A 14,434-nucleotide genomic window follows, 5' to 3' on the forward strand; every position below is an offset into this window, starting at 1 on the left:
TGTTGGGAAGGAAGCAGAAAAGAGGACTCAGGTGGTTGGGTGTGTTCAACAAAGTGGAAAAGGTATAGGTGAGCAAATAAAATAAAAATCAGGCTGCAGCAGAGTGTCCTTCCATTCAATGAACATGTAGTAATTGTCTAATATGTACCAGGAAGAGGGTGATCTGAGTGGTATTTGGAGTCCCCTGCCTGAGCTTGCTGAAATTCAGCCGTTCAAATGTTATTTTTTGCTAAGCACTTCTTCCTTCTGTGGCTCTTTGAGAAGATTAAATACTCTTGAAATTTGTAGACACATGTTCATAGCAGCATTATTCACAATAACCCAAAGTTGGGAACAACCAAAATGTCCATCACTGGATGTATGGATAAACAAACTGTGGTCTATCCATACAATGGAATATAATTCAGCCACTAAAAGGAATGAAGCACAGACACACACTATGACATGCATGAACCTTGAAAACATTATGCTGAGAGAAAGAAGCCACATTCAAAAGGCCACATATTACATGATTCTATTTACAGTAGATATTACAATAGGCAAATCCAAAGAGACAAAAAAGCAGCTTAGTGGTTACCAGGGGCTGAGGAGAGGGGAGGAAGGGGAGTTACTGTCTAATATGTATGTGTTTTCTTGGGGTGATGAAAAAGTTCTGGAGATGGAGGCTGACTCATCAAGAGGACTTATGGCTAGTATCCTATGACAATTTTTTTTTCCTCTATGAGGTCAAGTATCTAGTTTGTATATTCACTGCTATATCCCTAGGACTTACCACAATGTCTGGACCATATTAGGTACTCAAAAATATTTGTTGAGTAAATGTTAAGGATTTGCAATACAGTTGGTTCAAAGGAATCCTGGCAATAATTGAGTTAATATTAGACACCAAGCACTGTGCCAGAAACTGAGGATGCAAAGTTTGAAAAATACAAAAGAAAACCTGGTCCCTGCCCTTGAGGTACTCACAGTACATCAGTGGAGGTAGTTACTTACATAAGTCATTATATAAAATCATGCATATAATAAATGAAGCTTGAGCAAAATGCTATGAAAATGGTCATGTGATCTCTAAGGAGATGATGGAGTAAATCCCCCATTTAGAGAATTAAAATGTTTCAGGGTGTTTATAATATTTAGCATGTTTTTAAAATCAAATGTATAAACAGAAAAGTCTGAAACGGGAGTTACCAACTCAAATGCTGACTGGAGAACATGGGTCAGTGGGTAAAGCAGGGTAAATACGTAAAGCAAGCTGCCTCTTAAGAAACAATAATGTGGGGCTGGTCAGTTAACTCACTCAGTAGAGTGTGGTGCTGATAACGCCAAGGTCATGGGTTCAAATCCCCATATGGCCAGCTGCCAAAACAAAAAAAAAGAAAAGAAACAATAATGAATGGTGAGGGTTGTAGTGACTTGGGGATGCATACCCTGAATAAAGGTGCCCTTTGCTGCTCATATCCAGTCACATTGCCAAATTTTCTAATTTTTAAACTGAAACTGGAAATACAGATTTTGGGGGGCTGAAATTTGTCAATTTTTTAAATGTTGGCAATCGCTATGCAAGGCAAATAAAACACACCTAATGGGCCACATTTAGTTCAGGGATCACCTTGTTGCAACCTCTGGCCTTGTGATCCGCAGCACATAGGACAGAGTCTTGAATATAGCTCAGCACATATTAATTGAATAAAGGAATGAATGACCTCAAAATCTTAGTAATTTACAGTAAAACTGTTATTTAGGATTTTGTAAAATTAGTTCTCTTTATGTTAGGAAGTATTCCTATTAAGGATTTTAAGATTGAATAGAAGTTTATACCACACTCTTTGTTATCCTTTATTTTATGTTATACCCAATATGCAAAAAGATCCTGAGAGAGCTTTTAAGATTTTAAGTATGTTTTTTCATAAAGAAAAGGGGAGAGGTGATATAAAAATAAACTGAGGCAAAGAAAGAATTTTGCTTAAGTATTAAATTCCCTGCAAAAGCCAGCTTCCCTTTTTACAAGTAAAAGTTACACAATAATTGTGTATGGTAACTAAAATGCAGAGTTCTCAAGATGTGGAAGTTCACTCCTATTCCAGGCTATCAGTGGCTTCTTTTCCTATATGTATCTGCCTCCTTTTGTTTTTGTTAATACCACATATTCATTCATTATTCATTAAATAGCGATTGAGACAGCAAAAACCAGGTACTAGGCACAGTGTGTGCACATGTGTAGCCAAAGTTGAATGGTATGTGGCTCTTTCAAGAGACAAAAAGACTAATAGGGATGGCAAATCACTAGTAACAATAATGCAGGCTATAAAGAACTAAGTATCTTTGGAGAGGTACAGATAAATGGAGGGAGAATTGTGAAAAACCAGACTGAAAATATTGGCTGGGGATTGATCCAGGGCTCTGAACACCAGACTATGGATCTTGTAGGTAATGAGGTGGGAAAAAGACTCACCACAGGGAGATGATCGTGTTTATCTTCTATCTCACGTATGGATAGATGGCCACTTGCAACCTGACCTGGATGTATGCAAATGGCATTTGTCTTTAAAAAGACAAAGAATTAGGTCTGCCCGGTTAGCTCACTTGGGAGAGCTGGTGCTGGAAACACCCAGGTTACGGGTTCGGATTCCCTGTAGTGGCCAACTGACAAAAAGAAAAAGAAAAAGGTGAAACTCCCAAACTTCTAGTTTAAAAATTGTTAACCCAATGAATTGAATACATAATTTAAAGATGCAAATTTAATTTCGTTGGTTTTAGGCATAATTATTTAAACATTCAATTTTAATTATTTTCAAATTAAATGAACAAATGGACTGCCCCGCAGCCCGGTCAGCCCCAGGGCCCCAAGCATCGACTCTCCTTTTCTTTTCACTCAGTCCCTGTCCACATAGCCCGGGAACCTGCTGTTCTTCAGCAAGAGTTTCTGTAGGGAACCAGTGTTTTGGTGCACTATCTTTGCTCCACTACTCACAGCACTCTTACGCGTTCTTATTGGCTGGAGTCCTCTCATGTGCTCTGACGGGCTGGTCTGGTTGGCCGGCCGCATGCTACAAGCACAAGGATGCCCGTTTCTTGGGATATGATTCCGGTGGGCGGAGGCGTAGGATCGGTTACTGTGCGCCGGAAGGTGGAAGCGCGGCGCGGCGGGGCGCTGGGCCTGGCCCCGAGACTTTGTCTCGGGCCGTCATGGCCAGTGTCCACGAGAGCCTCTATTTCAATCCCATGATGACCAATGGGGTGGTGCACGCGAACGTGTTCGGCATCAAGGACTGGGTGACGCCATATAAGATCGCGGTGTTGGTGCTGCTGAACGAGATGGGCCGCACGGGCGAGGGCGCCGTCAGCCTCCTGGAGCGGCGGAGGCTCAACCAGCTGCTCCTGCCGCTGCTGCAGGTGAGGGGTGCCAGCCGGCTTCCGTTCATTCAGCAAACTTCTGCTGAGCACCTTGCTTTGTGCCGGACACCGCCCAGGGCCTGGGGACACGGGATTCATCACATACCCTCAGTAAAGATCGCTAATATTTACTGAGCGCTAGTACGTTTACGTGCACTTTTTTTTTTTTTTTTTTTTTTTGCTGTTGCAGTCCTGGCTCAAATATTTATTAGTTGAGTGACTGGGGGAGAATTATATTCTCAAATCCTCTATCTTCTGTGAAATGGGACTACACATTTTACGTCCTGTGCGTCGGAGACATAGATGAATCATACAGGTTTCCTACTCTAGAGGACCGTAATAAATAGTAATAATGACATAAAACTAACAACGCGCATTGATTGAATACTTACTGTGTACTAAGCACTTTACGTGTCGTATTTCATTTTGCAGACTCAGGTCGTAGCTCCACTACTTACTAGCTGCCACTTGGCAAGTTCCTTAACCTATTTGGATCTCAGATTTGTCTCTGTAAAATGGGAGCAATAAAAGAAACTATATCATTAGCATATAGTAAATGCTCAACCGGTGTTAACTGATGTTTTCAATATAGTAAATGTTCAATCAATGTTCACTGATATTTTCATTTTAATGTGTTCTCATAGGGCATGTACCTTCCCCTATATCAGGTGTGACTTTTCCATTTATTTGTGTGACTATGTGATTGGTCTGTCTCTCTCCCCTAGGCTGTAACCACCCTGAGGGCAGTACTTTGTCCTGTTTTGTACTAGCCCCCAAAAGCCTAGTACAGTGCCTGGGTAGTTATTGTGGAATGAGTGAAATGTGATATACCCTCCTAGAGGTGGACAGGTGTACACAGGTGAATGGGGAGGACTTCGTAGAAAAAAGTGGAGTGTTAAGTTGGGCCTTGAAGGATAGCAGCTGTCTTTTGAGGAACAGTGGTAGCAGAAACAGAGATCTGGGGTCCTGGGCCCCATGGGGTCTTAAGAAGTAAAACGAATAAAATTAGGACTCAAAGTTGCATTTCTGCCACTCAATATAGTTTATAAAGGGTTTGTTTAAAAAAAAAGTCATCACATGTATTTTTGGGGGAGGGGAATGGGAGGAGAGGGGAACTGAGGACATAGTGGTTAAGTGGCTTGCCCAGTTAAATAAAAGAGGTGACATCTCTATAATGTATAGCTCCCAGTTCTATCCACATCATTTCCCCCCATTATTCAAATAAAGGTCATAACACTAAAAATTTGATAAATAGAGAAAGGAAAACATAATCCTGGTGTCTTAACTCTCACCTTCCTGCCTTTTGTTCATGCTGTTTTTTGCTGTCTGGGGTTCTCCTTTTTGGTTTTTTGCCTGGGTAGCTACTATATAGTTTTAATCAAAGTGTATATAGATTTCATCTAGTAACATTCCAACCAGACCTCAACTCCTTTACTTTTTGTTTGTTTGACTTTTAAAATTAGTTAATTTGTAACCATTCAGCTAATACACAAAAAGTTCATTGTTAAAAACTTCAAATAATATAAAAATTGATGGAGTGAAACGTTATAGTTCTTCTGCATGCCCTCCAGTACTATTTATTCCCTCTCAGAGATTATCATTATTAACATTAATTCATTCAGCTATTTATTGAATGCCATTTTGGAACGGATCCAACTGCAGTTTTATATATATGTGTATGCTTCTAATTGCTTTTTTTTACATACATGCTACTTCTATAGCTTGGTCCTTTCACTTCACAAGTCTTGGAGATCTTTCCATGTACATTTGAATATTCTTTTTAATGGCTGCATTATATTTCACAGTAAGAAAAGCAACATAATTTAACTCTTTATTATACATGATAAATTCAGTGTTTATTGGCCTATAGGTTCTTTTCAGTTTTTCTTTATTTTAAATAATGCATGTCAAACATAACTTCCCCAGAAGTGGAATTGCTGGGTTTTCCATATCTAAAGCTAGCATATATACTATCAATTTACTCTCTAAAAAAGATTCAATCTTTAGTTTGAAACCTCAGCTACATTGTAATCTTCTTGTCCCTGGTAGTACTTTTTTTTTTTTTTTTTTAAAGATGACCGGTAAGGGGATCTTAACCCTTGACTTGGTGTTGTCAGCACCACGCTCAGCCAGTGAGCAAACCGGCCATCCGTATATGGGATCCGAACCCGGGGCCTTGGTGTTATCAGCACCGCACTCTCCCGAGTGAGCCACGGGCTGGCCCCCTGGTAGTACTTTTTAATGGACTTTAGCACGTAGTATGTCCCTACCTTACAAGGTTTGGGGAAGGATCAAATGAAATTACCTTTGTAAGAAATAGAACACCTACATTTGTATAGTATTTTCCAGTTTACAAAGTACTTTGTGTTATTTTAATCTTTGCCACAAACAAGGGAGATGCTTATTATTATCTCCGTTTTACTGATGAAGGAAACTAGGGCTCAGAGAGGTTCCAATTTTGATATGATTACAAAGCTAAGAAGGAAAGAAGGGTGGATACTTGAATTATAAACCCTATGCTTTTTTTTTTTTTCTATTTTAGATCATTTCACTGACTAAACAAAAATGGTATTCAGATGTGAAGTATTACTCTAGCATTTTAGGTAGTTAGAAAAACCTTGATTTGAGATTACGTGTTTGGAATGATTATTCAAGCAAAGAAGTTGTTAAGTGAATTTATGTTTGTAGTTCTCCATTAATCTTCAGCTCCTTAAAATTTGTCTGTAACTCTCTCTTTCCTTTACGCAGGGTCCAGATATTACACTATCAAAACTATACAAGTTAATTGAAGAATCTTGTCCTCAGCTGGCCAATTCAGTACAGATCAGGTAAACTTCATTTTCTTCTGTATATATATGAAAAAGGTGTCAAGATAGATGAAAATCACAAAAGGGTATGTGGTAATTAATTCTTTAAAAGAGATACATTTATTATTCTAGGTTGTTTTTCTTAGTACCTTTACTTAATTTAATTTTAAATGGATAACATTAAACATACTATTTTGCAGCTTTTCCCCCCAAATTTATTATTCTATGTGGTTCTACCTCATTCTTTTTAGTTGTTGTGGAGAATTCCATTTTTGCTGGCTGATATATTGACAAATTTATGATCAAGAAAACAGCAATGATACTTTGCAGAAGTATGGGAGTAACATTTGGATTATGAAATTTGTTTTATGTGCCACCATTTTATACTAATCACTGAATTGCCTTTAAAATAGATTTATTTTAGATAATTGAGGAATATGAAATGTGAGAAGATGTTCAAAGGGCCTTCCTAAAATATACACCTCAATTTTCTCATTCAGAATCAAACTGATGGCTGAAGGCGAATTGAAGGATATGGAACAATTTTTTGATGACCTTTCAGATTCTTTTTCTGGAACTGAACCAGAGGTTCACAAAACAAGTGTAGTAGGTATGAAACTCATTCTAAGAAGAGCAGAGTATTTTCATTTAAGTGAGCAGCTTTCTAAGTTACATCTAATGTTACTCTGCTGTACGTGTGAACAAACTCAATGGGGATGTTAGACATTTTGTAGTTTGTATTTATTGCCTTGCCATTTTGATCTATATTTAAATAACTGACTTGTAGAAAAGCACCTTCTGTTTTGTCTACAATAGTCAGAGTCAGAGCCTGGTCCTGGGGTTTTTAGGGTTTCCCAGCTCTTTCTCACAGTCCTCTGGATCACTTGCCTGCATGTACAACTGTAAGTGAGGGTCAGCAACGAAACTTATGAAGAGAGGTAAGTAAAAATATATTATTGACGTAGTGTATAAGGCAAGGGTGTACACAATATTTCGTGATGCTTTTCTGTTAGCTTTGTATCCATGCTCCCTCCACCTGACTTTTTTGCATGTTATTTATTGATCTCCTCCATGTGCCAGACTCTGGACATACAAGATAGACATGGACTTTCCTCATATGGAGATTACGTTCTGGTGGGGGAAGCCAGATGGTAAAAAGTAAACACATAAATGAAATAATTTCAGATAGCTGTAGCAGCCATGAAGAAAATAAAATGGAGGCTGGGAGGGATAGAGATGGTGGAGTAGGGGTGGGAGGATTGAGTCCTGAATGGGAAGAAACTAGCTTTGTAAAGGATGGAGGAAGAAAATTCCTGGAGGAGGGAATGGCAACTGCCAAGTGTCTCTTTTTGATTCTTTTGAAGGAAGAATTACGACAAATAGTCATTGCTATTCTGTGGCCTGGATTTCAGTTAATGCTTTCGCTTTGTCTATGGTCTTATTTTGTAGGTTTGTTTCTGCGTCACATGATCTTGGCCTACAGTAAGCTTTCCTTCAGTCAAGTGTTTAAACTGTACACTGCCCTTCAACAGTACTTCCAAAATGGTGAGAAAAAGACAGTGGAGGATGCTGATATGGAACTGACCAGCAGAGAGGAAGGCGAAAGAAAAATGGAAAAAGAAGAACTCGATGTGTCTGTAAGGTAATGGGTTTTTCTGGCAGGAATCCATTTCCTGTGAAGTAGCATAATTTCAAGCTCAGTAAATCCTCACTCACTCAGTTCATGTGCTGGCTGTCCCCTTGTTGCCCTTCCAGATCTGGGAAATTGACTCACGTGGCAGTGTCTGTGTGCTCCTTGCTCTGACTTGGGATTGGCCAGTGGGAGGCACTGGTGGGAAATCCAGGGGGCTGAGAAGAGTGAGGTCAGGGTGTGGATTCACTGACTCCCTTCCTTCGGAGTCCTGGGGGGCTGGTTGTAGGGTTGCAGCTTCTGGCAGGTCTTCCCAGGACTGAGGTGTAATGGTGCGCCTCTTACACCAGCCCTAGGGATTGTATTGTCTTTTATGGCTTCTTTGTCCCCTGCCCCTACTTGTATAAGTGATCCTTTGTTAAACTCTCTCAAATTACCCAATTTGAATGGGCCATTTTTTTTTTCCTGTGGGGACCTTGACCAATAGCATTCATTACGTTAGACTGAACTTGATTAATTCAGTGAAAGTTCATTGAATACCTAGTAAGCTTTACACACTGGGGAAGTGGTGCCACACTACTAACCTCATTGTTCAAGCTCAAAACCGGGGAGTGTCCTTGCTTCCTCCCTGTCCTGCACCCCAACAGCCAGTAGGGACTGGCTTCAGTAGGAACAGGGTTCAGTCCTTCCCCCCCAGTATATGTAGAACTTGTTCGCTTCTCTCCTGGCCACTGCTGCCCCCAGAGTCTAGGCACTGAATCTCTTTACTGGATGACTGCTCTAGCCTAACTGGTCTCTTGCCTCCACTCTTGTCTCTCTGCAGTCTGTTCTTCAGGTGGCATCCAGGGGAACCTTTAGGAATGGAAGTGAAATCACAGCACTTTTCTGCCCTAAACCCTGCATTGACTATGCTGGGAATTTAGACAGAAATCTGAGCTTACCGTGGCCCCTGTGCCTGCATGACCTGGCCCCATCGTCCTCCCTGACTGCTTTCTTTATTCTCCCCTTCACTCTCAGCAGTCTGACAGCTCTGGCTTTCTTTCAGTTTCTCAAATAATCCAAGCCAGTTTCTGCCTCAGGTTGCCTGGAATGCTCTTCCCTGGCTTTTCCCCTCATTTGCTCCCTTTCACTATTCAGAGTTCAGCTCAGATGTGCTCAGGCAGCCTTCCCCGACCACGTATCTGAAGTAGACCCCGGCCCAAATACTTTCAGCTTCTTTATTTCCTTCACACCTCCCATCACTAAATAACCTTTTAAATTTACTTGCTTACTTTTTTATCTTTTCCCCTGTCTCCTCATCCCTTCAGAGCTAAAACCTTTCTCTGTGTTGTTTGGCTGCATTTTACCCTGTACTTAGTATAGTGACTGCCGTGATAACACACACACACACACACACACACACACACACACACACACACACTCTCTCTCTCTCTCTCTCTCTCTCTCTCTCTCTCTCTCTCTCTCTCTCTCTCTCTCTCCCCCCCCCCCCTTGTCTCTCTCTCTCTTTCTCCCTCTCTGTCGCTCTTCATATTCCCTGCTTTTGAGGAGCCCATAGTCTGGTGAGAAAGACTGACATGTAAACAGATCATTATAATACAGTGTGTTCAGAGCCCTGAGAGAAGTAAGTCCCACCTGCCCTAAGTAGTCTGGCTTACCCCCTGGGTGGTGGTGGGGCAACATTGTGTGTAGACAGGAAATGCTTTCGTGCACTTCCTATGAGTTGCTTTTGTACTGTTATGTGATTTGTTCAGCATCTCCTGGGAGCAAGAAGATAATTGTACCATTAAGTGCTTGCAAAAACTAAGTTCCTTGTGGTTACTTACAAATGCTTCTTATCTAGTGGAAAGACAGTACAGCACCCGGTTAAGAGTTTGGCTCTGAAGTCAAACCACTGGGTATGAATACTGGCTTCTCTGCTTATTCCCTGTGAGAAGAGATAATTAATTTAAAGTTTTTGAACTCTTCTGATACAAGAATCTATTTGACTTTGAAAATGTTAACATTTTCACTCTCGTGTAATTCTTTACTATTTTTCTTCTTACTTTTTCTAGAGAAGAGGAGGTATCTTGCAGTGGTCCTCTGTCCCAAAAACAAGCAGAATTTTTTCTTTCTCAACAGGTATGTTAATTCTGTAATTTATCATGAACTTTTAAAAAAATCCTGTAATTACATGTCAGGGCATATGCGTTATGTTAGTAGGTTTATTAGGGAATTTGCGTTATCCTTTACTCTTGGTCCTCTCTTCTTCACTAATATTGCAGTTTTAGATATATGTCCCTTTCTATTTTGTGAGCGATTTAAGTTTTCTATTAAAGTTGTAATACAGATTCATTCAGTAATGGTATATGACTAACATAGCCCAAAAACATGTTATTTGCTTTTCTTCCTCCAACATTTTATTATGGCTGTTTTCAAACATAAAGAAAAGTTGAAAAGCATTGTACAGTAAATACCCATGTACCCATTTCCTAGATTCTGTAGTTAATATTTTGCTCTATATATCACATACCTACCCATGCTCTAGCCAGCCTCTATTTCATCTTATTGTATGATGTATTTCAAGTTGTAGACATTAGTACAGTTGGTTCCAAACATTTCTTGTTGCTGCTTTTGAGCCATATTTTTTTCACAAGCTGAACATTTTTCTCTTACGTTATTTTCAGCATAGAGTTTTTATTTTTTAATATAGTTTTCCCTCATTTTGTTATGAATTTTCTTTCTGCAGAAAGACGTAATGTTTATATCTAGGTAAAAGTGATGGAATCACCTTTGCAGATTAATTTAAAACAGTTTAGAAAAACCCATCTGTATATAGTTGGTTAACTACTGAGGAAAAACAGCTGGATCTTCCCATCACCCTCACACCTAAGTACATTACAGATGGATTAAAGGGTTATATGAAAATATTTAAAGCCATAATTAGACTAGAAGGAACTACATATTAACTTTTAACTGACCTCTGGGTGTGGAAAGAACTTTCTAAACATGAAAGCCGTGGAAGAAAAAATCGGAGATCATTTGACTTTTCAGCATAAAATTTAAAAACGTCTGCATGTCAGAACAGGTTCTAACAAAATGAAAAGGCAAACAACAGGATGGGAAAAAGTATTTGCAATAAATATGACAGTGAAAGGGTTGATACTTTTTCTTTAGTAATTATATCTTCAAAGACTATTTGATGGTGAAACAAAGTTTACAATATATTAAATAAAGAGAACAGGAAGTAAAGTAACATGTTCTAATTTTGTTAAAATTACGTCTGTGTACTCATATAGAAAAAAGACTGGGATGAGACACACTAAAGTGTTAATGTTATTTCTGGGTGGCAGGATTACAAATGATTTTTGTTTTCTTCAATATGCTTTTCCATATTTTTGGAATTTTCTATAATGGTATATAGTAAATTAAAAATGGAATTAGAAAAAAATGGTATTAGAAATTATTGTTACTTATAAAAAAAAACTTATCTAGATATTACTAGATAAAATATTTATAACCCAGTTAAGTATAAACATTTAATTTGGAATTAATATTCTACATATTTTAAATAATAATTGCTGATATTATCCATAAGTAATAAATAACTAGGATGGGGTAGGGTAGCTGTGTGCCACAAGGCCCTTTGCAGGCACTGGAGAAACACATTACTTGCCTGGAAGGAGCTTACAGTCTGGGATGGGGTCAAACTGGATATTTTCATATAGCTTGATAAGTGCTACAGGAAGAGTAGGTGCAGAGGGCTTATGGGAGCATATAGGGGCTTATAGTACCTCACCTAGTCTAGAAGGTGACAGGAGCAGGTGGCTGAAGTCTATATTGGGACCTGAAGGATGAGCTAGGCATGGTCATAGGTTTATTAGGCATGGGGGGAATATGCAGATGAGAAATGGTAGTTGAGAGCTTGGTGTTTCAGGAAGAAAATAGAATTCTGTGTGGTCAAGATGAGATGATGTGGTAGGTTCCACCTTTATTGTATTTGGAGTGAGGGGCAGCAAGCTAAGGCTGGTGAGATAAGAGGGCAGACCCTGAAAGGACCTCTGTAGAAAAGGAAATAATAAGGTGATGGTAATTGGTATATATTTCCATGTGTTTATTGACCATTTCTTTTTAAAGAGTTGTCATTTTTAAATTTCAGGCCTCTTTGTTAAAGAATGATGAGACTAAAGCCCTCACTCCAGCTTCCTTGCAGAAAGAATTGAACAACTTGTTGAAATTTAATCCTGATTTTGCTGAAGCGGTGAGTCTTTCCCAGAATTTGTTGCTGAGTTGGAGAAGAATGACAAGGCTACTCTTTATAATGAAAGCCATGCAATGAGGATCTGTCCTTGGCCCAGGTTCTTGAAAGAAATGTTGTTGGCAAATAAGCAATTCAACACAACATAGGTTGTAAAGCTCCCCCCATCCTCTTCAGTCTAATGATCTCTTTCATTCATCATCTCTCTGATGTGAACTTTGGACAGGAGATGATAGAATAGACTGATCAAAAAATTTTCCCTCCTCCTTTTTTGTCAGTGATTTTTTTGTTTTTGTTTTGTTTTTAAAGTTTCAATAATTCCTTTCCTTATTGGATTTTTTACTCTGAAAACTTTCTTTTTGGTGGCTGGCTGGTTCAGGAATCTGAACCCTTGACCTTGGTGTTATCAACACTGCACTTTAACCAACTGAGCTAACCAACAACTTTCTTAACACTGTCTGGATTTGACATCTTAATTCGTGTGTAGAAATATATCCATTTTGCTTCTTAGTGATTGGGATCTGTCCATTAGGAGAGACTTTAATTCAGTGATTCAAAACAAAATGAAAATAATTAACGTAGTAAACTAGTAAAAGTCTCACTGTATTTTAAGTTGGACATTTAGAAAAATTAATTTTATAATCTGTATGTGAATTCAGGTTTTAAGATCTTTATTTTCGAGCTTACAGTGTTCCTTAATACCTGAACTAGGTGAGGCCCGCTATCCTCCTGTGTAACTCATGGGTCCTAATATAAGCAGTGGCATAGTGTGTGTATATTTAGGATAAAACTGGCACAAATACTAACAAAACTCCTTTGAGACTTCCTTTGAGGGAACTGTGCCAAGCCAGTGTATCCTGAACTTGTTTTATTCTGCCTGTTGGGAAAAGATGAAGCTAAATTATGACTGTCCTGTTAGAAGGGGAGGGTATACACAAGTGTCTACAGCCAGCGGAACTCTCTGCAGTAGTCTTGCACAAGACGAAGTAGAACATTTAAAATATGTTCACTATTTCTTGTTTTAGCATTATCTCAGCTACTTAAACAACCTCCGAGTCCAGGATGTTTTCAGTTCAACACACAGCCTCCTTCATTATTTTGACCGCCTGATTCTTACTGGAGCCGAAAGCAAAAGTAATGGGGAAGAGGGCTATGGCCGGAGCTTGAGATATGCTGCTCTGAACCTGGCTGCTCTGCACTGCCGATTCGGTCACTAGTAAGTTTGTAGACTTTTGTCCATGCAGAAATTGAAGAAACTAACTCTCACATGTTAATTGAGATGTATTTTTTAAAATAATGAATTAGTAAAAAAGAAGAAGAAAAGAAAGTAAAAGACTTTTTAACCTGGACTTGCCAGTTACTTCCAAAGAAGGAACCTTTTTGCCCGGGAACAAAGGTTGATGAAAACCTTTTACCTAAATAGTCTGCCCCCTGGTGTCACTATTTAGCATTACTATCTTAGTGCCTGGCCTATTTTTTTTACTTCGAAGAACAACAGCCATTCAGTGGAAAGGAAATTAGGTCATTAGGCCACAGATTCCCAAAAGGATTTTTCGGAGGTAATAATGGACATGCAAAAGCTATTTTAAGTATTTCAAAAAGCCAAGTGGAAGTTATGCCTTTACCGGATAAAAGACTGCATAGGCTTACTAAAAGTCACTTTTGCTTTTGGGTGGAATTCAGGCAGCTTAGTGAGGTGACACTGGTTTATTCTGTTGCTAAGATATGACTGTTTTTAATGAATAAATAGGAAAATCGACCACTTATTATTTAGTAAATAGAGTTAGGTAGATTAAAAAAAAACTTGAAAAACATGGAGGCAGTTTTGGAAATAGTGAAATAATGTGAATAATGATGAATGGTGAAAAATAGGAAATTACTAACTGAAAGCATTTCCCTGTCTGTCCACCCTCCTCCCGCCCTCCCCATGGCTTTTTACTAGTTGAGAGAAATGTGCTCTCTGCTATATAGGTCTTTGAATAGAGACTCCAGGGGATATTAATGGGAGTTTAGATATAAAGTTCAAGGATTAAGACTTCCATCCCTTTCTTTGTGGGCCAGGCAACACTCAGAGAATTCTATTAATTTTTGGTTGTCAGGTTTTAAAAGGGACATAGACAAGCTGGAGCTTGTGTAGGGGACGGTCTCAGGGTATTGAAACATTCAAAGCAATGCTGTATAAATAACGTGGGAAGGACGTGAGAACGTTTAGCCTGGAGAAAAAATGATTTAGCCAAGCATGTGTTTCACATCTTCATGTAGTAAAAGGTCATGTGAAAAGGGCTTAGACTGATCGAGGGTGTGGCTACTAGAGAAGATTGAGAGCTGGTAAGTGCAAGTTAAAGGGCAAAATGTTTTTGCTTATTATAA

The 14,434-nt window shown here is 39.0% G+C and overlaps 1 protein-coding gene across 2 annotated transcripts in view; it reads left to right on the top strand.

Annotated features, from left to right (window-relative positions):
* The first annotated feature begins 3,078 nt into the window (after positions 1–3,078).
* Positions 3,079–14,434, top strand: part of ANAPC5 (anaphase promoting complex subunit 5) — a 31,199-nt gene continuing 19,843 nt past the window's right edge. For both annotated transcript variants that reach the window (XM_063086879.1, XM_063086881.1), the window contains exons 1-7: positions 3,079–3,393; positions 6,142–6,221; positions 6,701–6,810; positions 7,650–7,842; positions 9,882–9,948; positions 11,966–12,067; positions 13,090–13,280. In XM_063086879.1, coding sequence (XP_062942949.1) covers positions 3,187–3,393; positions 6,142–6,221; positions 6,701–6,810; positions 7,650–7,842; positions 9,882–9,948; positions 11,966–12,067; positions 13,090–13,280 — 950 coding nt within the window. In that variant the 5' untranslated portion in view covers positions 3,079–3,186. The remainder of the gene's footprint in view (positions 3,394–6,141; positions 6,222–6,700; positions 6,811–7,649; positions 7,843–9,881; positions 9,949–11,965; positions 12,068–13,089; positions 13,281–14,434) is intronic.

The sequence above is a fragment of the Cynocephalus volans genome, chromosome 2 (assembly GCF_027409185.1).
Source record: "Cynocephalus volans isolate mCynVol1 chromosome 2, mCynVol1.pri, whole genome shotgun sequence".
NCBI classification, from domain to species: Eukaryota; Metazoa; Chordata; class Mammalia; order Dermoptera; family Cynocephalidae; genus Cynocephalus; species Cynocephalus volans.